The sequence below is a fragment of the Haemaphysalis longicornis genome, unplaced genomic scaffold (genome assembly GCF_048455015.1).
Source record: "Haemaphysalis longicornis isolate Haplotype H1 unplaced genomic scaffold, Haemaphysalis longicornis Haplotype H1 scaffold_1, whole genome shotgun sequence".
NCBI classification, from domain to species: domain Eukaryota; kingdom Metazoa; phylum Arthropoda; class Arachnida; order Ixodida; family Ixodidae; genus Haemaphysalis; species Haemaphysalis longicornis.
In genome coordinates, this window is record NW_027526203.1 from 250,473,825 (window position 1) to 250,497,258 (window position 23,434).

General features: G+C 48.3%; 1 protein-coding gene across 1 annotated transcript; it reads right to left on the minus strand.

Annotated features, from left to right (window-relative positions):
* On the minus strand, positions 1-21,548 carry LOC144144069 (antimicrobial peptide microplusin-like). The gene is made up of 5 exons (XM_077675494.1): positions 21,391-21,548; positions 13,604-13,665; positions 12,382-12,471; positions 465-491; positions 1-114 (listed from the first exon to the last, which is right to left on the minus strand). Exons 1-5 carry the CDS (start codon positions 21,458-21,460, stop codon positions 64-66), a joined length of 300 nt encoding a protein of 99 aa, XP_077531620.1. The 5' UTR covers positions 21,461-21,548; the 3' UTR covers positions 1-63.
* Between the last annotated feature and the right edge of the window lie 1,886 nt (positions 21,549-23,434).

Genomic DNA, 23,434 nt, shown 5'->3' on the forward strand with positions numbered 1-23,434 from the left:
TTGATGCCAAGTGATTTTATTCAACGTCTACTCCTGAAATCCTTGGGTTGGACTCTGGAGACATCACTCTTCGCAAGAATGGGCCACTTCATGAAGCTCTTCGATCTGCTCAGCCTGTAGGTGGAGAGGAAGTCATAAATGCTTAATAACGTGTACTCCAGACTTGCTAACATTGGCTATTTGCATCTGCAATTCCGTTTCTGCCCTGTTCGCAACTCAGAAACGTCAGTGATGGCTTCAGTAGCTGCGCGTCTGCGCGTCCGTAAGGTCTGTATATCTGACGCGGGTCGTGAACTTAGCACTGGAGTTTAAATACAGCCTTCTCGTGAGCAAATCTAGAAGGGTGTGAAACACGAACAGAAAAAGTCACAAATGTGATATTGTGAAGGCCGCGACACCTGATGATAAAGAGCACGAGTAAACGACTCTGATACCCAAATACGACAAACAAAGCAAGGACTTACCGAAAAGTACTGTTCAAGGGCCTTTCCCTGTATGTGCCAAAAGAAAAAAAGCACAGATCAGCTCTGGTACCACTCGATAAAATGCAGACATTTCCTCGTAAAAAAATGCGGCATATCTGCTCAATTTGTTGCAACTGCAGCCCTTGCCATGTAAATGCGTCTCTTCTCTTTACGCCCACGTCTCACGCTCTTGCCCTCCTGTTTCGCTCCTCCCACAACAAACACATTGGACGTGTGCTTGAGTCAATTCAATTCTGCCACGTTCGACTGCTCGCGCCATCTACTGGGACCTGTCTTACTGTTGAACTTGGAACACTGCTACAAGGGGGCGCCGGGATCGCTTTTTTTATTTTGAGGTCAAAACATTTTTTTTCTCAGCGTATTTTTTTGTTTGCTATTGCAAACATCCCGCAGCCGTGCATTGTAATTAAAAGAACCATGCAAATATCGCGTATGTGTGAATGTTTTGCCTCAAAGATGCCTTAGGCTGTCTTTTTGCTCAACAATTTTGACAAGTATGAACACTGACACCAGATTTAGTAGTCTGGAAATATTTCGCATATAAAAGTCTCGTTCAAGAGTTCCTTTAAATTTTGGCAGGGCGACTGAATCGAGGGACAGACATACCGACAGACCGACCAAAATTGTCATGTTTAAGTAACCCAAGAATGACTATTATATTTAAAAAAATCGCAGGAACTTGTGACCAGGACATGATTTGGTCATGAAGCGCTGGGGTGTTTAATAATTTTCGAAGTAACGAGAACCGTTTCACTGAGAAATGATCTGTACGGTCTGCCTTCGACCAAGAGATCCACTGCCGTACGTGCACGATTCTAACGCGCACCCCTTTGTATGAAAATATGCGCTTAAAAATACTTGCGCGTTAGAATGGGACTGAAAACTCAATAAACCCCCAAATTTAGGGAAGCTTGCACTCACGCGCAAGACTTGAAGGACGAAGCTGTTGTCGATGAGCGTTGCTGGACACAGTTAAGTTTCAGTATCATTGTTTATTTTCATTGTTCCGGTGCTAGTAATCGTCGTCATATGCATCAAAAACGTCGTCTTCTTCACGGTGAGTGGTGGATGAAAAATCATCCTCAGAATTGTATACTTCTACCAGCTCTTCGTCATCGACTCGAGGCAGCGGTAGCGGGATCGGAAAATCGTCTCGGGAAGGATGGGCGCTCTCGTAGCCATATCTCCCATTATCCATAATGGCCTCTACAGAATGCGGTGGTCGCGGTGACCTGTCCCAATTAGGGTCTTTTCAACTTCAGGATTAGCGCTGAAGCATTTTTTTTTACATGCGTGGTAGTGCTTCAGCGCTAGAGGTTTTTTTTTTTGTTTTGTTTTTGCTAAAGCAACTGCGTGAGCTGGGGACTCGGCGCTCACCGCGAGGCACGTACTCACGACCACTCGCCATTTTATCGGTCCTCCGTGTTCCTGACAGGGTTTTTTTTGCTCAAGCCCTTGCGCGTGCCGAGGACGCTCGGCGGTCGCCGCGAGGCACGTGCTCACAAGCACTCGGAATTTTCTTGGTATTCTATCCTGCAACGACGAAATTACAGCTTGTACAACCGCTCCGCTGTTAAAATCGACACCCCGAGCTCCAAACGGAAATTAAGCAATTCAGTGAACAATGGCGACCCACATTGTCATCGAAATCAGCAAGCTGTCGCCCGCATCTGACGTTCAGGAATGGTAGACGAGCCCTACTGTGCATGCGCCAACTAGACATAAAAAAAAACAGAGAAAGCGATCTTGTACAGGAGATTTTGTACAGGAGATTTCATTTTCTGTAGGTCATCGTACACAAAATACAGTCGTGAACACCACATTGTTTTATGTATACCCAGTGGCCACTGTTGACGGCGAATTGACTTGTAACTTGAATATAATTTGTTTCATGCGCAAAAATACCAAAGAGCAAGGTTAAATAATTTACTTCTTTTTTGTTGTTGTTGCAAACACCACATTGTTTTTTTCTGTACGTGAACTTGTTTGCACTGGACTTGCCAATTTCGGCGCTCGTTGTTGTACTTTGGTATGCTGACCATGTGAAATAAGGATAATTTGTCGGTTCCATTTGAATGAACCTTTTGGCTGCCCTTGTGCACCAGCACAAAATATTTGGCCGAAGTTCAAACGCTGTGAAGTCACATAGTCTCTGTAGGGGTATGCACTTGCTGAAGATGTTTTTAATGCTTGTCTTTAAATTTGCGTGTTGTTTTTTGTTTAACAACTTAATGCCTTACGAGCTTTGCCAGTTGTCACTGACCCGCAATGATGTGAAAAGTCATGGTGCAAAAAGAGAAAGGATGTTGTGGTCACCTCGGCTCGGGAAAGGTGGGGTTGGGGTGGAGGGAACTCTTGATGCTCATGTCCAAAGTCTGAGAGGATGTCCGTAAAACCATTGATTGTGTGGGGTGTCTTCTCCTGATCTAAGCCTTCTTCGGAGATGGCCCAGAGGGTGTGTAATTACTAATCAGGCAGCGACAGGCGCTGCCTCATTGCTGTCGAGGGACTCGTGTCCAGTGGTCCAAACTATATAGGTGTCGGGAAGCTGCGCATTGGTCGTAAAGGAGCCATACAGACAAAACATAAGTTTGGTTCACTTGAAAGATGGCCTCGTTAAAGTCATACTCAACGTAAAGTTGCTCAAATAAGCTATGTAATTAAGGGAAAATGGAATGGCCACGCGGCTCTCTAGCTCATTTCCCGCACTAGAACCTATGCCGTAATATGCACAGCTGTGCGATTGGCTGAGCCGGGCAAAAGCGAACAGCATAGGCAGAGGTTGCACTACGAGCTCTTTTCGATTAAATGCAATGCATATTACTTTAACAGCAATAAGGATGGTGGGGTAAACATTGGAAGTTATAAAAGTACACGGAAACATTGAAGTACCGATGCGCACTACTGTTGGTACTGGGCACACTATGCTAGGTATAGCTGCACAGCAGTCTGGCGCTTTGGAATTCTCTCACACGACACAGGCCAATTGGCGTATGCGACATTGACTTGCTTGACCCTGTTTCTCGAACATACCAAATGTTCCACGAAACGATCACTACCTACCGCAACAAAAACAACCCAAGGGCAAATACCGTTAGAAACAAAGCAAAAGCAGACAGCATCCCTGCGCAGTGTGGTGGAGCCATCTATGAGGAATAACAGTAAAAAAGGCGTCCCACAGTATGTCGCAGAGTAATTAGTGCACTACCGTTCGCTGGAAAACATGACCTTGTTACATCATCGCAGACGTCACGAAATACACAATCGATTTGTCTGGAGAATCAAAATTTTAACTCAAATTCATTAGTTTCTCAATGAATAAAGCATCATCTGCTGCCGGAAAAGCGTCGGGCACTATCAAGCACCAAATCTTTCGAATAAAACTTGTATTTGGTCTGCATGGCCTCTTTGTGAATTTTGAGCACGAATGATGATGTGTGGCTCAGCTGGTAGTTGCAGCGTGCGACTTGCAAGTCCGTGATGCCTGTGCGGTAATCGCATATTGGTGTGGCTGCTTGGGCTATGGCAATTTCTTCAGAAGTGTTTGTAGGTGTGGTGCATATCGTAGCGGGTATGAGTTGGGTTCCCTGGTGGTCCACCACCGTGACTGCCGGGGCGGGTTTGCAGGTGTAGCGTGCGGCGTCCGTGTAGCGCGTCGTAGAATTCCCTACTGCTTCGAGATTAGCAACCGCATCAACCCGTGCTTTCCGGCATGCTTTATTGCAATGGGGTGCTTTTTTCGAGGTACGGGAGCTGCACAATTGTGTTGACGAATGTGGAAGGGGACACGTTGTAGCTGTTCTTTGGGCGGTACTGGATATCCGTGTACTCCCAGTTGGACCAACTTGCATGTTGGTGTTGAGAGAGCACCGTGCGGTGTGTGGGAATATTGATTTCGCCCACCACAATATTTGGTGCCCGCTTGTGCTTCCGTTATCAGTCTTCGTCGTGTGCCGCTTAATCCTACACAGCGACAAAGGTTGGTAACCGTAGCGGGACCCAGCACTAAATGCAGCTGTAGGCCAAATTACCCTACTGAAATGCTATTTCCATAACAACGTTGGACACAAATTCTTGTAACTTATTCCTATTGTGGCTACACAGTCCGTCACAATGATGCACAGCATGTACTATTATGAGCAATATGAAAGGGAACACGGGAACGCGTCGCAAACAGCCTCGAAACAGACTCGGAACGATACGCGGATGGCGCTGTGAAAATTAAAGGGGGAAGGATGGCGTTCTTCCCCTAACTGTTGGCACTCCCACCACGCTGGCATTTCTGCAAACCAGCAGCTTACGTCATTTTGTGGATAATATGGTATCGCTGATAAGACGCAGGGCGGGGATGGGAACAGTTGTTAGAACAGCGTCCCCCTTTCCACTTTGTTTCCGACGGCGGCCGCTGCGTATCACGCATAGCTGGGTCTGAGGGTGTTTTCTATGCGTTCCTCTGTTCCCTTTCATATTGCTCATAATAGTACTGAAAGTCACGTGCTTTGTTGTTCGTATTTCAATGTATCTTGATGGCCCATAGAACAGACAAGGCACTGCCCTAACAGGCGGTGGTGGGAGCATGCCGCATTGCTGACGACTGGAACAGAAATCAATTTGATGGTCCACTCCAAGACTCAATGCACACCAGGCGGCTGAATGCCAGAATTTGATATGACGAGAATGCTGAAATTGTATTGCACAAAGCAGGGACGAGAAATCTTTGAGGCCTATGTGATTAATATGGGAGACAGAGGCATTATAGGTTACTGAATGATTAGTGTGAAGTGTGCAGCAGCTGTAATTGCTTTTTACACGTGGTGTTAAACCAGTGCCACCTGAGGCTTTTGTGTGCTTTGTAATCACTCTCAGAGGGAAATGAAGCTTCCTTGATAGTGCGCCTCTTTCCTGCCTCTATCCTTTCCTTGAGTCATGCTTGGCATTTACGCAAAATTTCCACGATGAAGTCCCAACTAGCCTGCATAGCCGCCTTCACTCAGTTCACTGTGGTGATGCATATTCAAGCCCAAAACCCTGGGGCGTCTGATGTTAACGACTCATAAGAAACCCCTGATGCCCACCACACTCACCACTACCACCTCCACAACCTTACAAAAACCTAGATGCAAGCATAGCCTTGACAGATTCCACCATCACCACCACTGACTCCCAGCAAGCATGTTTCCTCTATAAAAACGGACGTATCACACCTCAAATAGAGTACAACGCATACAAAAACTAGCGATCATCTATATCATCTGGGCATTACGCCTCGCTAAGCTATGAGGGAATGAGGCGGCACGCACTGCTGCTTACAAATTTACTACCGAGGGATTCCTAGAAAGCATAAAAGACCCACCGGATTCCCTCACAAACCTTTAAGTACAAAGACGTTCTACAGATGCCTGCAAGCACACACATACTACAACACAACACATCGTATAATCCAGCACATGCCCCTACGAATGCCCATCCGGTAAAGGAAGGAAGGAGATAAGACACGGAAGACAAAGAGGTTAACCATCCAATCAACTCCACTCAACGCTTACCAATGATTTCAAATAAACGCGTTTAACTTACATAATAAACATCTTACGGCATTTTTAACTTTCACTGATGACATTATTTCTATAGATTTATTACACACTTATACTCAAGCGACCAGGCAGTATATTTGAAGGCGTCTGAATATTCGCAACTTCGAATACTTCACGACTAGTTTTTGGTATTCTGTTTGCAGCACTGTTTCAAATATTTGAAATTTACAAATAGTAGAAAAGAAATGTTTGCTCTGACGCAAGACTTGCAAACTTTCAAGCTTCACTGCATGGTGAAACTTACGGGTTGGTTTCTCCGCCTGACACCGAAGGCGTGCCAAAAGCCTGATGTAGAAGCCTTGCACCAAACAAGTGTTCGCTAACTGTGGTGTATGTTAGGTCAACTGCAACACTACGAGAGCAAAGTTTATAATCTAAAAATAGGTGTCCTGTGAATTTGACGGCACGAGGGAGAAATCAAGCGTCATTGTTGGCTTGTTGGTAAGGTCTTACCAACAATTGGCATGCCCAGCCTCCTTTCAATTACAGGGGAGGGGGGGGCACTGCTGCCAGTCATATTAAATATACTTTAATGTACTTACTGTATTCACAGTATTTTGAAGAACCCGAATTTCTCCTTGGCAATGTGTGCGAAATTCTTGTTTCACTGCGTTGCACGTCTTTATTTGTTATTTTCTCTGTTACATTAAATTTAAATAAGACGAATGCTGCCTCAATTTCGGCCAGCGTCGAGCCGTAAAAAAAGAAAAACAATAAAGAAACACATGGTATCATTACGACTGCGTCGTTTAAATGCAAAGTAATCATCTTGGAAGAAATGGAATGGAGCTGGGAGTCGTCCCGGGCATGATAGATTGATTGATTGTAGGCTTTAACACGCCGACGCAACGCAGGCGATGAGGCGCGCCGTAGTGGAGGGCTCCGGAATAATTTTGACCACCTGGGAATCGTTACGTGCGCCGAAATCTTGTACACACGGGCGTTTTTGCTTTTCGCCTCATCAGGAAAGCGGCAGCCACGGCCGAAAATCGAACCCGCGTCCTCGTGCTCAGCAGCACTCGTCCCACGCATGAGGTGTCCCGGATTCATGTGTTCGTGATTGGTGAAAAAAAAAGGTACCGCATTTTTTAATGCGAAGCTTTATGGAAGGGGTTTAGTGGCCCAAAGCATGGTCGATTTCCTGTACTTGCGGGTTACATCAAGCTGTTTGCCAATATACACTCAATGTATCATGCCATGTTGAGGCGTTCGTTTATGGCAATATTTCGTGTGCGTGATAGAATCGGCGCCAAGTTATTTTTGTGGTTTCCAGGGCACGTTACACTCGTGCAAATAGGGTATTTCGTCGCTCACCGCTGATGCACTGTCTTGTTCTTGCTCTGTGACTGCAACTAACTTCTGGCGGGACGACGCCACTGGAACTGGGTGCGATGTCCTAAACACAGGTGACATTACTTCGTTCGCAATATCACTAATGGCCTTCCTTTGTCATTTGACGTCAGTTCAGGTCATGGCGTCACGTCTGCCGTGAACGGTTTGCAGCACCCCCCCCCCCCCCCCGGCCGTAACGAACACTGAACTATCGACCTCGAAACGTTCTAGCTGCAGTGGTTTCTTTATCTTCACTTCTTCTTGGTAGCTGGCGGACAGGCCGCAGGGTGATGTGGTTTACGGAAGGGCGGCCAGAGAGGGATGTAGATTGCGGAGTCGTTTACGATATATGACATTGCGGGCTTCGTCTAATTATAGCATTTTCAATAAAATTCGGTACCTATGCAGCTGTGCAAGTTACCGTATTTACCCGATTCTAACGCGCCCCCGATTATAACGCGCACCCGATTTTCCTGGCAAAAAAACGAAAAAGACATGCACCTCTGATTGTAACGTGCACGGTACTTTGTGACCCAGACAAACGAATGCGAGAGAAATGGGCGATTTATTTCCCGAAGTAATCTCACTTATCTCACTCCTCGTCGCTCTCGGCTGACCACAACATCTCGGCCTCGGTGCCTTCAAGCGCGTTCGCGATGCCACACTTCTGAACGAACGTTCAACCATGGTCTATGGGATCGTGGCCCACGCCTCGCACGCCCGTCCCGAGAGCTTCTCCAGAGGTGCACGCTTCAGCCGACCGCTCGTTTTGAACGCGTGGGAGCCGCTGCTGCCATTGCTGTTATCAAGCGCGCAAGAGAAACGATTTGACGATTTGTGTGAGCTCCGATAGAAAAGCCTAGGCGCCTAGGCTTGCTGCGTCCGAAAAATCGTTGCTAAAAGCTTTGGCGCCATCTTGAGATGGCGATGGCGATGGGTGGGACGAAATTTCCGCTGTTTCGGCCGTTTCGGTTTTGTATCCGATTCTAACGCGCATGCGGTTTTCGGCCTATTCTTTCGGAAAAAACGTGCGCGTTAGAATCGGGTAAATACGGTAGAACGATCAGGTCGTTTGCAAATGGGCCAGCATCTGTCTTAAAGGGGTCCTGAAAGGCGTTTTGAGCACATTAGACGAACGAGCACAGTCGTTCGGTTGGGTGGTCAACGTCATCTGTGCCAAGTATAACTTTTTTTTTACGTGTGACGGAAAGCACACACTTTCGTTGCAAAGTTTGTAACCCCTTTCTCACTCTTACCTGTGTGTTTTTCGAAACTGCCTCTTAAACGCATTTACGTCATTGATTCTCCGGTGGGCGTCACGAAGCAGATATCCTTTTCTTTTTTTTTTTCTCGGCTTTTTTTCGGACGGCTTTTTTCTCGCTCTTCCGTCGAAGAGAAGCATCGTCTGCTCAGCGTCGGAGGGTTGCAGCTGCTCCTCTGGTTAATTAGCGCTTCCTGCAGCCCGCTCACGTGCTATCGTGTTGGTCTATATAATTTACCTTTTTTACTCTATTACCCGCTTGCAAAACACGCGTGCACCCTGCTTGAGTGCGCCGCTGCTTGGCTCTGTGCCTGTACGCCGTTCATCGCGACTGATTAAAGGTACCCAGCAGCGCATTTTTCAATTCTTTTAAAATCTTAAATGCTTGCAGAACGTAGTCAACCAACTCCTCCAGTACTTACATTGGGTCGTCGCAAAGTACCTCAGCCAAAAATTACATCTCTGTGCCCATAAGATAACTTGGAAACTTGCTCAAAAGCGTTTTCTCTCTTTCCCGGTGTTAGCCTTCTTCGACCGCTAGAATTACGTCATTACAGCGGTGTAATGTTCATTGGCCGGCTTTTCTTCAGCTGCCGCTATCAACGCATTCGATAGCCACATTAAAAAAAATGCCACAAAAGCAAAGCAGGAACGGAAGGCGTATCTGAATGATTGATTGCATCGTTTATCGCGCCGACGCTACACAGGCGATGAGGCGCACCATAGTGGAGGGCTCTGGTTTAATTTTGACCGCCTGAGGATCTTTAACGTGCGCCGAAATCTAGAAATCAGCGACGTTTTTTGCTTTTCGCCTCCAACGGAAAAGCGACCGCCGCGGCCGGGAGTCGAACCGGAAGGCGTATCTGCTGCGACGAGCAAATCACGCAGTGCCGCTATGTACTGGCGCTAACTACAGCTTTCGCAGTGCTTCCAAACGCTAACTAACGAGTGAAAGCGCTTATGAATGTGAAAGGGAAAGTGAAAGCGGTTGCAGAACTGGCACGTTTTGTGCACGGGTTCTCTGCCGCTTTAACATGTCCTTTTGACATGCCGCCGGCAGGAATTACCGCAACACCGCAAAACAGGGCCCCACATCAGCGGGGGCGACATGTGACGCGCCGCTTTTCGGATAACAGTGAGCGCGCTGCGCGAAAGAGAACAAAACACATACAATCCTCCCCGTGCCGCTGATGAAGCATTCGTAACCGGTGCACTCGTGATCACTTCTCCACCGCTTGAAACTGCCTTTCTGAACCACCTAAAAATGCAATCAGCGGAGAAAAACCAAGCCAACGTGCAAAACCACAAATGGTTGGAGACATCTCTTCTGAGGAGCGAAGCAGCATGTGAGAGAACGGTCGCGCCCCGTCAACAGCGAGGAGAAGGCTGAAAAGAGGAGCAAGCGCGCCTTGGCTACAGTGTGCCGTTTTCGATTTGCAATTTCTCGGCTCATACTCATCGCTTTGACAAAATTCTTGAAGGAGGTGATTACTAATGAATTCCTTTATTTGGTTAAATGTATATCTATGTATCGGCGAAGGGTATTTCAGGACCCCATAAAAAGGCTTCCGCGCGCCTCCTGCCGCTTTAAATCGCTGCTTTCTTTTGAGGCCATGGATGGAGTCATGAACTAAACCTTAAAAAGGTCCCGTAAGTCTTCACAGCCAAGGCACTATGTAACTGCGCTGAGTGGTCAGATCCGACGCGTGTGACTATACAAAGCTGCGAGGTATTGGGCCGAATACCTGGCCAGTAAATGACATCTGGCCGTCGTAATTGTCGTCTCATGTCGTCACGGTACTAATACAAGTGCGGCACGCACACACACAGCTGGCTGGCGCCGCATCTTTTCAAAGTGCTACGAGTTGTGCCGCGCCTCCGCCAGATGGCGCCACGGGTCCCGCGACCGAGAGAAGACGCAATGAAACATCCCCCTCGCGAGGGGCACGATCAAATGCAGAGCATTTCCGGGGGCACACGACGTTAAGTAGTTTGCGTTACGTTAATGTTGTTGCATTTGTGGCAACTGCTGACGAGAGAGCGCTCGTCAGCAGTAATTTGAATGAGTCAACGATATAAGGCGCGTTCGTAGCGTCCCATTCTGTGTCGGCTTTGTGGCGCAGTGGGTAGAGCACCATGTACATTGCGTTCCGCCCGCAGGGTCGAGGGATCGAAACCGGGCGCCGGATAGTATTGTTTTTATATAGTAGGGAGGGGTGCGACGGTGCGGACTACGGACGTCAACGCGGGTGACAACGTGAGTTACTGAAATGCTCTGCATTTAAAAGGTCCCGTAAGTCTTCACAGCCAAGGCACTATGTAACTGCGCTGAGTGGTCAGATCCGACGCGTGTGACTATACAAAGCTGCGAGGTATTGGGCCTAATACCTTGCCAGTAAATGACATCTGGCCAGGTTCAAATTTTTAGGGGCGAAGCCACTCAGGGGCTGGGGCTGTTGGCGTCTCCTGTCGTCGTCGTCGTCGTAATTGTCGTCTCATGTCGTCACGGTACTAATACAAGTGCGGCACGCACACACACAGCTGGCTGGCGCCGCATCTTTTCAAAGTGCTACGAGTTGTGCCGCGCCTCCGCCAGATGGCGCCACGGGTCCCGCGACCGAGAGAAGACGCAGTGAAACATCCCCCTCGCGAGGGGCACGATCAAATGCAGTGCATTTCCGGGGGCGCACGACGTTAAGTAGTTTGCGTTACGTTAATGTTGTTGCACTTGTGGCAACTGCTGACGAGAGAGCGCTCATCAGCAGTAATTTGAATGAGTCAACGATATAAGGCGCGTTCTTAGCGTCCCATTCTGTGTCGGCTTTGTGGCGCAGTGGATAGAGCACCATGTACATTGCGTTCCGCCCGCAGGGTCGAGGGATCGAAACCGGGCGCCGGATAGTATTTTTTTTATATAGTAGGGAGGGCTGCGACGGTGCGGACTACGGACGTCAACGCGGGTGACATCGTGAGTTACTGAAATGCCCTGCATTTAAAAAAACCAGTAAACTCGTTTACGCCGCGCGCTATAGAGCTTCGTGCCTCAAAGACAAGAGACTTTTCCAGCAAAGTTGTATACCTCTACCTCCCAACGGTTTCATCTCCGTTGGCATAAATGCCAAGGCGCCAAGAATACACTAATACACTGCATGCTTTGCCACTCCCCAGGTTTCACGTTAGTGGAGATGGCCCGGGATTTTTGTGTGTTTGCAAGAGTCACAGTAACTTACCAGTGGACCAAACAAAACTGCGTCCGTTAGGTAGATTTTTAAAGCAGTTATGTTATGCAACTTAACTACTTCCATGTAGATTTTGGAAGCAGTTGCTGTTATAGAACTAGTTTTAGCATCGAGTAACACTGTATTTTTTAAACTTTAGTCCAGTGTTTACTTAACTCATTGTGACATATCAATTGTAATTAATAAACGAGGGAGCACTCGTATCAACAGATAAGCGCAGAAGCTTCTTCTAGGGAATTAAAAGAATCTAACGCGAAATGCCGAAACCTTAAAAAAGTGCAACACTTGAAAAAAAAGCGACATAAACGGAGGGAACACAGGACGAGCGCTCGTCCTGTGTTCGGTGTGTTTCTGTAGCTTTTTTTGTTTTTTCAAGTGTTGTGCTTTTTGAAGGTTTCGACATGCAATTTAACCAACTAGCCCAACAAGCCACTCTGCTGCGAAATGCCGCGAGGAGATCGTGCGTCACGTACAATGTCTCCCGTATCGCACAGCTTCCGGTACAGGCATGCGTCGTGGAGGCAGTTCACTGCATTCCTAGCGGTGAGCAGTCCGATCTGCAGCTGCAAGCGCAAGAAAAGATATTAAGACTACATGCGACATTTATGTCAAGTGAAGCAAGGGTCTCACACTGCTTTCAGATGGGGTGATCTCCTCGTAATTCCTTGAAGGCTATCCCTGCACTCCGTACCACGATCCGTCAATAAATAAAAAAGCGACCCAATAAATGTGTAAATTACTGACACACTTTCCCACTGCTGCTCTAAGACAGTAAAACTTTTGGTCGCTCACGCACCCAGTGAAACCTTAGGTAATGAAATGACAACGGAGAATTGCTCCCGTCTTCCCAAATACACCTTATGCTTATCTTTACGCTACTTGTCCTTTTAGCTCCTTACTGTTTTGTAGAGAACAAACTTGTATTTAAGATCGGTATAAGACATGGGACGATTGTCCAAGCGTTCAAAACACAGCTAATGACATAATTTATGTCATTCAATTAGAGAAAATTGACAGTTTCGGCAGATCAATCCCTCTTTGCTTTAGCGCACCCCCGGAGATGATACTCCCTCCGAGATGGCTGACCAAATCCTAATAAAAGGGTTAATCAGATAGATATTTATGTTAATAATCCTTCGCATTCTGTCGCTCAAACAGTAAAAATAAAACTTTTGCGCGTGAGCGTATAGGCCCCCACTCTTAGATTCACGCCGCCGGTGTATGAAGCTTGACATCCTTGGGTATGTGTCACCAGAAATTGAATATGCTGTGGTTTCGGGACACCGGCATGCGTTAACGGCAGCGGTGACCGGCGGCATAGAAAAATTGTTGACAGGAAACGTCGTTCTGTCGGAGTGCGAAGCCTCTCACTCGATCGAGCTTATAGAGTTAAAGAAGGTCGTGACAGCATGAAAACGCTGTCCCGTCTCGGCTGTGTGCAGGTGGGGGACGAAGGTTGCCACAGCGTCCAGAGTAAGGTCGGTGGCGCAGCCGTCGCGGTGGAATAATGTGCGTAGTTTGGCTGTTTTGAAGCGGCATAAAATTAAGAGAAATAACCAGAGACACAAAAACATAAACAGTTAGAGACCAATTACGGCAGAAATTAAGTCAGCCCGCTTTCGCGGAGTACGGATTCACTGCGTAGAACGAGCCTCTCATTTTTAATCTTTCAGATTACAGAGACGTTTTACGTACCCCCATCGATGCATTCTTCTCGATGCACTGAGACACTAGGCGTAGCCTGGTGTCGCTGTATCCTGAAAAAAGAAGGACCATTCATACTTTCACAATTACGACATGCAGGGGGCAGACGTCCGTCGATGCCGCCATTAATAAGACAAGATAATAAGAGAGGTGTAGATACAGCACATGTTACAAATTTAATTTAAATTATTTTAAATTAATGTAATTTTTGAAAACACGCACACACTTCTTATGACGCAATATAGGTCATTATCCGGCTTCGCTCTTTATTCTAGAACAACTTTATTTTCACAAACCAGGTCATCCGAACACGTAGGTTAGCAATGCGTCTGGCGATATGCGCTGGCGGCATCGACAAGATTACACGACCGCACAGTGACAGTGAACATCGGGCCGTAAGTTACGACGCGTGTTAGCAAAGATAGCGTTCGAAATTCTTTGTTCGTCTAATGACGCTGGCAGCGCCTTTTCATATTCATGGCAAGGCGGCAGCCGTTAATTTCTTGTGTGGAACTGTATGCGTCATTGCCGCACGCCTATGTCAACTGCGGACGTAAACGCTGCGTGTATGCATAAGATACGGTTGCGCCGACCATCGCGATAGAAGGCCTGTTAGTCTCCATTCAAATCATCGGTGGTCATCGGAGGATGTCATCGGCGGAGCGGCGGCGGAACGCCTGAGCGGGGCGGCGCAGTTACCGCGTTTATATGCAGCGGAATGAGAGAGAGCAGCGCATAGCAGCGCATGCGCATGTGTCAACCGAGCGCAAGCTGCGCGCTAACCCGCACCCACGCACAGCTGGCACGGCGACGGAGCGAGCGCCGGCGAGCGCTAACACGCAGATGGCGCTGCGGTGAGAGCGGCGCGAGCGCGCAGCTGGCGCGGCGATGAGAATGGGGGAAGGATGCGGACTACGCCGGACGACGCCGGAGGGACAAGGCGAGTGAAAGAGATGCGTCGCATCTAATAAGCCGTCGTCACATATGTGGCGGTGTGCGATTACCCCGCCGCTCATTGCGGCCGCGCACGGTGATTTAGATTCCACGCGTGTCTCGTGATTGCGCGCAGAGCTTGACATGTTAGAAGACAGGTGTCGCGGCGAAGGGAAACAAAGATTCAAACGAACACCTTCATACATAAATCTCGCTGGGCGAAGATTTTCCAACAACAGCACCCCGACTACACAGAAGACTGCAGGCTATGCGGAGAGACTGCTACCCTCTTCCATGCCACGTGGGCCTGCCCACACCTCTGGGCAGGGGCCCAACACCAAAAGAACCTGCCACTAATTTCCCATGAATCATGGGAGGCCGCCCTCGTCAGCCCCGACTTACAGATCCAAAAGGACCTAATCATTGATTGATTGTGGGGTTTAACGCGCCGACGCAACGCAGGCGATGAGGCGCGCCGTAGTGGAGGGCTCCGGATTAATTTTGACCACCTGGGGATCTTTAACGTGCGCCGAAATCTCGTACACACGGGCGTTTTTGCTTTTCGCCTCCATCAGAAAAGCTGCAGCCGCGGCCGGGCATCGAACCCGCGACCTCGTGCTCAGCAGCGCAACGCCTTAGCCACTGAGCCACCGCGGCGGGTGAAAGGACCTAATCAGCCGGGCAGAAGCCACTGGAGCCCTGGACAAAGGGTTCCACCTATGATTCTTCCATTCTTTTCCCCCCTTCCCCCTTTCCTCCATCTTTACTTCATTAAAGTTTATTCAGTCAGTCAGCCGCTGCGAAGAGCGAGCAAGGGGAGAGCAACGTACAAAGGTACAAAGGCACAACGACGAGAGGAACGCGAAAAAGGAGGAGAGCAAAGAGAAAGCTGGCCACCCGGTGGCGCGGAAACATTATCGTCCCTTGCAAATGTTCTTTCCTGGGCCATAGACGGCGCTCCTCTCTATCTTACTCCGTGGTTCTGACGCTGGCCTTATTCGGTCATCCGAAACTGCGCTGCTGTCATTCCTGATCGCCAGGGGTGCTTGCAATGCTTTATGCCAGCATTTCATTGCCACACCCTAAAGAAAACTCAGTCTTTAGCGGCGTGTGCTTTCCGTTTCGTCAGAGATGCCGCCACTTTCAATCTCTGTGACTTCCGTGGTTTGCGAATCACTCGGTGGCGAGTTCGTTGTGCTGTGACGTTAACGCTGTGGGGTCGATTTGGCAAACGCTGCCAAAATCATGCTTACTTCAAGGGAACAAAGAGAAAAAAAATAAGGGACCTTTTCCATTCCAGGAACAGTGCTAGTAGCGGCGAATACAAAAATCTACATTGGTGGCTCTTTTGAATACCATTGCAGGAGGTGCTCTTAGCTATCATCGCGGGGCGTGCCCGCGGTGATAGCCAAGAGACTTGCTTTTCATGCACATGGTGCTCCGCTTTTTAAAGCGAAGCTTTAGTGTTCTGACTTATGGCGTCTGTAACGCCAAAACACCGAAGCGAAAGAGAAAAAAAAATTCCCGCGCCTTCCCGCGAGGGGAACACGAGTAAATGCAGAGCATTGGGGGTCGTTAACGCCGCGTAAAGTCGCGTTAGGGTGGGTAGTTGGGTCGTAGTTGCGTTGGTGTTGGTGTGGCGTAAAGAGAGGAGAGTAAAATCGCGTTAGGGTGGAGCGAGCGTCAACCAAGGAAGGAAGGAGCAACGCAGTGACTGAAGCACGAGCGACCGCTAGCCGATTTGCAGCGCGCGCAGTAGGGGGAGAGCAGTACGGGGGGGAGAGCGCGCATGCGCAAGCAGCGGGTGCCCTTCCACGTCCCACCGCGCTGCTATCACGGACCTGTTACGCCGAGGCCGCGACGGAGCGAACGGGCTGACTACGACGCATGCGCGCGCCAGCTGCTGTTGAGAGAGAGGAGGGAAGGAGAGGCGCACCTGCTGCGGACGCGGAACTGTTGACACCGTCCGACGCAGGAACAGGCGAGGCTAAGAAATGCTCTGCATTTAAAACGCTTCTGGTGGCCGGAATCGAACCTGGATCCCTCGAATTATGAAGCCGGCGTCTATCGGATTGCTACGCTTCTTTTTTTGTTTGTTTTCCACGTGGTATTTATTGCATTACATGTCAATGTAGGAAACGATGTTTACAACACATATTTACCACTACGTACACATACAAAGGAGTTGATTACAAGGTGAAAAACAAAACTAAACACAATGAAGAATTATGCACACTTCGTTTAAAACAGGGGCAAGAGTGAACAACTAATAAGGAGGAGATACAAGTCAGGGCGGAAATCATTTTGGTCATAGACGTCTTTACGATTAATGATCATTTGGCATAAGTGTGATATGGAAGAAACCATTGGCTCAACGTGTCTATTCAGCATTCGCGTTTTGCATAAACTATGCGGATAGATTAGAAAAAAACAATAATATCGTCCATCCTCGCCTGCGGGTGATACGACGCGGTTGAAACAGTTTCGGAACCTTAGGTGACAGCCGAAGAATCCACCACGAGCAACCTTCGCGTTCAATCATCGTCGTCGTTCGACGGAAGGATGAAAATTTTTATAACTTCATGCTCAAAGATCGCTCTTTCCGTACGCTGTGGGTGAAGTTTAGCGCGTTTGCCAATAAAAATTACCTGCAGTGCAATGACTTGGCGCTTTGGCAGTGAACACCGAATTCAGTCCACAGTCTGTTTGAAGCTAGTGCCGATGTGGCCACGGGAACCACGAGAGGCGGCAGTTCTGATAAAAGCGAGCCACCAAAAGCAATGGCGGCACCTCCAAGCGCATGGGCAGATAAAGGTCGTGTAAAAGGTCCAGTGCATGCGGGTATTGCAATTGCCTTCACTATACAAAATATAGGCTATCAACAAAGTTCAAAAAGTTAACCTGACTGGTTACTAGTTTCTTCAACACAAATTGTCTTCATTACGCAGGGAAACCAAACTAAGCAAATCATCTTAAAGTCCCTGCCTCAGACGTGCGTGATCGGTTATATATTGCAAAAATTCGTAAAGAAATGAATCACTTGGGATGACAGCTTAAACAAAGAGTTGTAATTCATTCATGGTACCAATTCATATCCTAAATAATTGTTTTGTAACGGGCGAAGTTCGCGCTCATGTGGATTACATCGGCCGTGCGCCGAGGTTCAGACACATACAAACGGCCAACGTATCTTGGTGGCTCGCGATGGTCTTTCCGTTATCTTTCCGATGCTTCTCAAGGCTGGCTGCCATTATACTACGATTAACACAAGCCAGACTGACTTTTAAGCTCCTTCCAAATGTTCTCAATCACGTTCATGTCAGCGCCTTTGTGAATTCATTAAAATAATCGCGGAAACTCCACGCCAACCAAGGCTTTCAGTGGAGCTTGGGATAGCCTGCAACAGTAAGGTAACACCATCTGTTAACATAATATGTTCACTTTTCTTGACCCTTGAAACAAAGTCAATTTATTTGAAAACTCTGTTGTTTATCGGCTCACATGCTTAGTCCCGTATTCTAAATTCTCACCCCCGTTTCTATTCCAAGTGCAATGGAGCCAATAGCCGCATAAAATTTCACAATTTTCAGGGTGTGGAAAAAAATAATAAAAATAACAAAAAGGTCCTGCGAACTTCACGTCGCATTATGACTGCTGATACTGCCCCTGGAGAGATGTGTTCTTTGCTGTGAATTTGCGATTATAGGTGAAACTGACTGTAAAGGGCTCTGCAACACTTTTTAGACTTTTTTAGAAATCTGAAATGCTTTCGGGCCGTACTCAACCCACACATCCGGTACTTCGATTGGGGGGTCGCAAAGTACTTAGCCGAAAATTACTGCTCGAAAATTTAAAACTTGCTCGAAGATTTTTCTATCTTTCCCGGTCTGGGCGTTGTTAAACGGCTGGAATTACGTCATTACAGCGCTTTAGCGGCTATTGGCTGGCTCTTCTTCAGTTGCAGCAATGAACGCAATCGATAGCCAACTTCAAGAAGAAAGACACGAAAGCAAAGCGCAAACGGAAGGCGGATCTGCTTCGACGAGGAAATTACGCAGTGGCGCTCCGTGGTGGCGATAACTACAGCTTCGTCAAAGCTTCCCGACGCGAAGGAAAAAGTGAAAGCGTTTAGCGAAAATGTTGCAGAGTCCCTTTGAAGGGACTCTGCAACTTCCGATAAATGCGCTTGCTGGGTTTATGCGACTTTATTCACTAGAAAAATCAATTCAAATATGCTGTCCTCCTCTCTGAATGCTCACCCATTTTCTGTGGCGTTTCGTATGACGTCACAAAAAGGTGGCTTGGCTTGACTGCGCTACTGCACGGCTCGCCGATCCTCCGACAGAGCCAGTCGAACCAGTGTTTAGTCCGCCAGCTGCCGACGGGTCGTCGCAATCGTTCGCTCAGTTGAAACTAAGCCATAATACACTTGTGAATGGAAGAATGGGCCTTTAGTTTGTTAGTTTTTACACCGTGTCAAGCTCTAAGTACAGGTCACTCCACACAAGCGCTGCACAAGTGCACATGCGACGCTTCGCTGACTGGTACTCTAGTAAGAAAATCTAAGGCCATTTGAAGGCGTGAGAAGAGTCAGCGAAGTTAATAAAAGAACTAAGGAAGTAAAATCAACCGAAACTTTTACCGTGCAGCGTAGAACTAGGGTGCAGGAAGCGCTTTTTTGTGGTGGGTGAACAAGCACAGCGGTCAGCAGCACGACCACACATCTGCGAACGCTTTTCCATCTAAGAAATGCAATTGCTAGACGTGAGATATTGTGGGAATTTGGGGGACGCTTACTGCGCGAGCGCTATACAAGAAATTGTCATCTAAGCTTCTTAAAATGCTAAAACCAAATAAAAATGTAAACTGGTTTTACATTATATACCTTATATATCCGACCTCGGCAGCACTGGTTCTAGGCCGAGTGGTCTGGGGCAATAGGTAGGCTGCTTTGCAACTCAAAAGTTCGAATCCCCGTTAGTGCATGCTTTTTTTCTTTGAATTTGATTTTTTGTTTTGTTTTGGGGCGATGTTTTCTGTACTTAATTCACCATTTTTGCACTGTAACGTTGCTTGCTCCACGAGCGAGTTCGCAGAACGCGTGCAGACTGACACTGACGCGCTAGCGAGTTCTCGTTCGCGTGCTGTTGCCATAAGCACCGACTGCTTGCGGGCAGTGGGCACAGGCTAGAATCAACAGACCCTTGGCATGTTGCGAACACGCTTTTTACGATACAGGCATGAGTGAGGCAAGCTCCAAAGATGGGGAAAAGCGCATCGCATTTGAACGCCTGCGGTGAAGCGGAGGGCGTTCATCCACGGCGTACGCCTCGGCTAGTGATTGCTACGATTCCAAGCCGTCCTGGTAGACTTATCAGACAAATTTTACTGCCGACAGCATGGCAGAAGCGCGGTATGCCGATTACTGAGATATCGAGAATGCCCATCCAACGTCGGATGCTAATCATGTTGCTTCAGAACCGAAACCGAAACTTGTTTGAATGCTAATCTTGGACATCGTGATCACGTAGCACCTTTTACTGACGTCACTGCTGTTAGTTGGAGCTGCCGCCGCAAACAGCGCATGGTAGTTTTTCTTCGTTAAGGCTTTATAAAGTAAATACCGTCTTATCGCCCGGATAAACGATGAAAAGTGTGCGTGCGTGTGCGTGCACGCGCGCTCGCGCGCGCGCGTGTGTGTGCGTGTGCGTGTGCGTGTGCGTGTGCGTGTGTGCGTGCGTGTGTGCGTGCGTGCGTGCGTGCGTGCGTGCGTGTGTGTGTGTGTGTGTGTGAGCGTGGGCGTGCGTGCGTGCGTGCGTGCGTGCCAGTCTACGCAGTGCAAGCAAAAACGGGAGCTTGACAAATTCCCTTCAGTGCCCCTTTAAGAAGACGCCATGTATAGGGGTTAGAATTATCTAATTTTTTTTCTCGCCAGAGGATAGATCAGGCGGGAGGGGCGGTACGGTTAAGTCGTGAAAGGAAACTAGACCCTCCCCAGCAGGTCGAGCCCGCGGTAGGAATAGAGGCTGGGCCACGCCCGTGCAGTTGTTCTTCTGGCGTATTCAAAGACCACCTCGTTCCTCTCGAGGCCGGAATATGCGGGCTTCCTGGACAGACGGACTGACTTTTTAAAGGTCCAGAAAACCTCCCAGTCAAAATTATGAGCGGCGGTTGTGAGATACGTCCAGTGGTGAAGTTCAAGCTCTATTTGTGACCCCCTTTATTTTTCTATTCATAAAAACAACCATATGGATGTGTGTACCTCTCATGGCTCGAACAAGAAAGAAATAGATTAAAAATTATGCATACGTGCACTATATTTGCTGCTCGGTTGAACCGTTGTAATACTTGCGGTCGTCAAAAATAATGAATACATAAACGCCACTAACAAAGACTGAACTACATCCACTTTTCCGCAAAATAAACACGCTAAAAACATGCTCAGATTTTCTCCTGTCTCATAGTCTGTTTTTCCTTGGTCGCTTTCGGTGTGTTCTTTCGGGTCCCTGATTGCTTCCGTATCCAAACATTGGTTTTTGCCGACTACAAATAGTCACAACTAATACAATTTAGTAGCTGAAAAGTTGTGAGGGTGTCACACTCCGAGGTTACACCTGGGCTATGAGGCGCAGTAGTAGAAGACTCCGGATTAATTTCGACTCCATGGGTTTTTAACGTGCGCCGAAATTTCGAGACACGTGTGTCTTCGTTTTTCTCCTCTACCATAAAAACTGGCGCCTCATAATTCAGAAACTGAGCGAAAAATTAAGTCTTTCAAACTAACAGCAAATATTGGTTTATAGGTTTCCATCCAGGTGCAAAAATTCTTGGGAGTATTTGCTCACCGCAAAGCTCGTAATGTCCAGCTGACGCCGTCAGAACAGCCAACGCAAGAAAGGCGATGATGACCTTCATTTTTTCTGCCAGAATTGCCGCCACCAAGACACGCGTGGAGGACTACTGTGCTGCGGGACGAGTAACATCAGCCCTTATACAAACGGTCACACACGTGGTTTCCTGGCCCTGCAGAATAAGGGCCCTGAGCAGCTCTTTGCGGCCATTTTCCCTTTGATCTTAGGCTCTCTGGCAGGGCACTATGATAACGAAACGCTGGCTTGCTTTCTCAGGAAAAAAGGACGTCGCCGCGGTGGCCTGGAAGCAACGCTGGCACAAAACATCTCGCGTTGGCAAAGATGAGAAAAGCTTACGCAAGCGGCCTTCGCTTGTTGTGCCAGGCTAGTTTGGACGTCAAACACATCACCCTATGAAATTATTCAGTATTGCACATCAATCACCGTACATCACAACGATACCCCACAACAAAATTCTGTCTCACGATGAAAGGAGAGAGGGGCACGATGCGCCAAAGTTAGGCCAAGGTAATGAGGCGTAATGAAGTGTGTAGGAGTGGGATGGAAAGCAGAATGGGGAAGTTGGGTGATGGTGTGGAACGTGGGGACAGACGCACACACACACACACGCACAAAGAAACTATAGGACGTCGCTTCGGTCGCATGCGCGTTTAGTCGGTATCGATAATGCGGGTCAGAGCGCAAAACCCGCGGCCGGTGTGCAAAGCTCATCACTATGCAAATTATCGTGATGGCGAGCACCAGGCTGCGAAATCCCGATCTCGAACTTTCGGCTGGATGGCCGGGGGGCTCGCGGGAACAGAAGCCGCGTCTTTTTTTCTCTCACAGCGAAAGTGTGGCCTCGGCGCCTGGGACTGTGTGGCCACGGAATAATTTAGCGCACCCGCGAACCATCGCGGAAATATCGTTCACACTGAAGCCTTTGTTTTGCACCTTGGTCAGAAAAACAACCATACCAGCCGGAAATCGGAAGCACCACCAGGTGTTCAGCCGCACACACTTTAACCGCTGATCCACCGCGGCTGCTCCTCTGCCGAAATCGTCGGCACACACGTGATCCATTTCGATTTTTTGACGGCTCGAGTCGAAATCCTGCTCCAATTTTTTTTTTTCATATTGTCGCCGCACTCATCGTTGCAATACCGGTGATAGTGCTAGAGAAACGGGTGGTCCTTGAGCTTATCCACAAAGAATCCACGATCTTTTTTTTTTTCAAAATTTGAAAATATTTTTATTTTGCTCAGTTTGAAGGACAGAGGGAAAAGGCTGCGGGGGCAGGTTGGCGGGTCCCCGGCCCATACAGTGTAAGGCGGTAGCATGGGCAAGCGGCAATACAGGCATAATTGCTGAAGTGCGATTAAAGTGTTTCGCATGCATCACAAGCATAGAGATCAAAACAGCAATTACTGTGTACAACAACAAAAAAATAAAAACGCTAGCCACGAACAGCAGAGCACAAAAGTCTTTTTCGTGGAAGGGAAAAAAATCAATGGAAGAAAATGGCTGCGGCTTAGCTCAGCTAATCCTGGATGTGCAATGCGAAAGCTTGGGTTAGCCTCGTTTAGTCTTGACTTCACGTGGTTAACCTTTGTGTTAGCTGTAATTCTTATACTTAGGTATACACTTCTCGTTAAGTCAGGCTGACGGCTGTGCTTTTCGTTCTGGTCCCGCTTCCGGCGTTTTGCGAGCCGAACGGCTCGCTCTTCCTCAGTCTTCGACGCTAGCTTCGCGCGCTTGGCAATCCTGATCCACTCCAGTGAAGCAGCCCGCGGAGCGATTTCCGCGTGGTGGTCAGACTCCGCTTGCCGACGACGGTTCAAGGCCCCCCGCTCCCGCGCAACGCTCAGAAAAGACGGCCCGGCCTCGCTCTCATCCATGACCAAGCGCATGCGCCAAGCCAGCGGCGGTGGCAGCGGTGCTCGGCGCTGCGAGTCACGTGATGCGTTGCCAAGGCTATGGCGCGGCTGCGGTCAAATGAAGGTCACATTACTGGCGATGGCGAAACTAGGCTCTACTA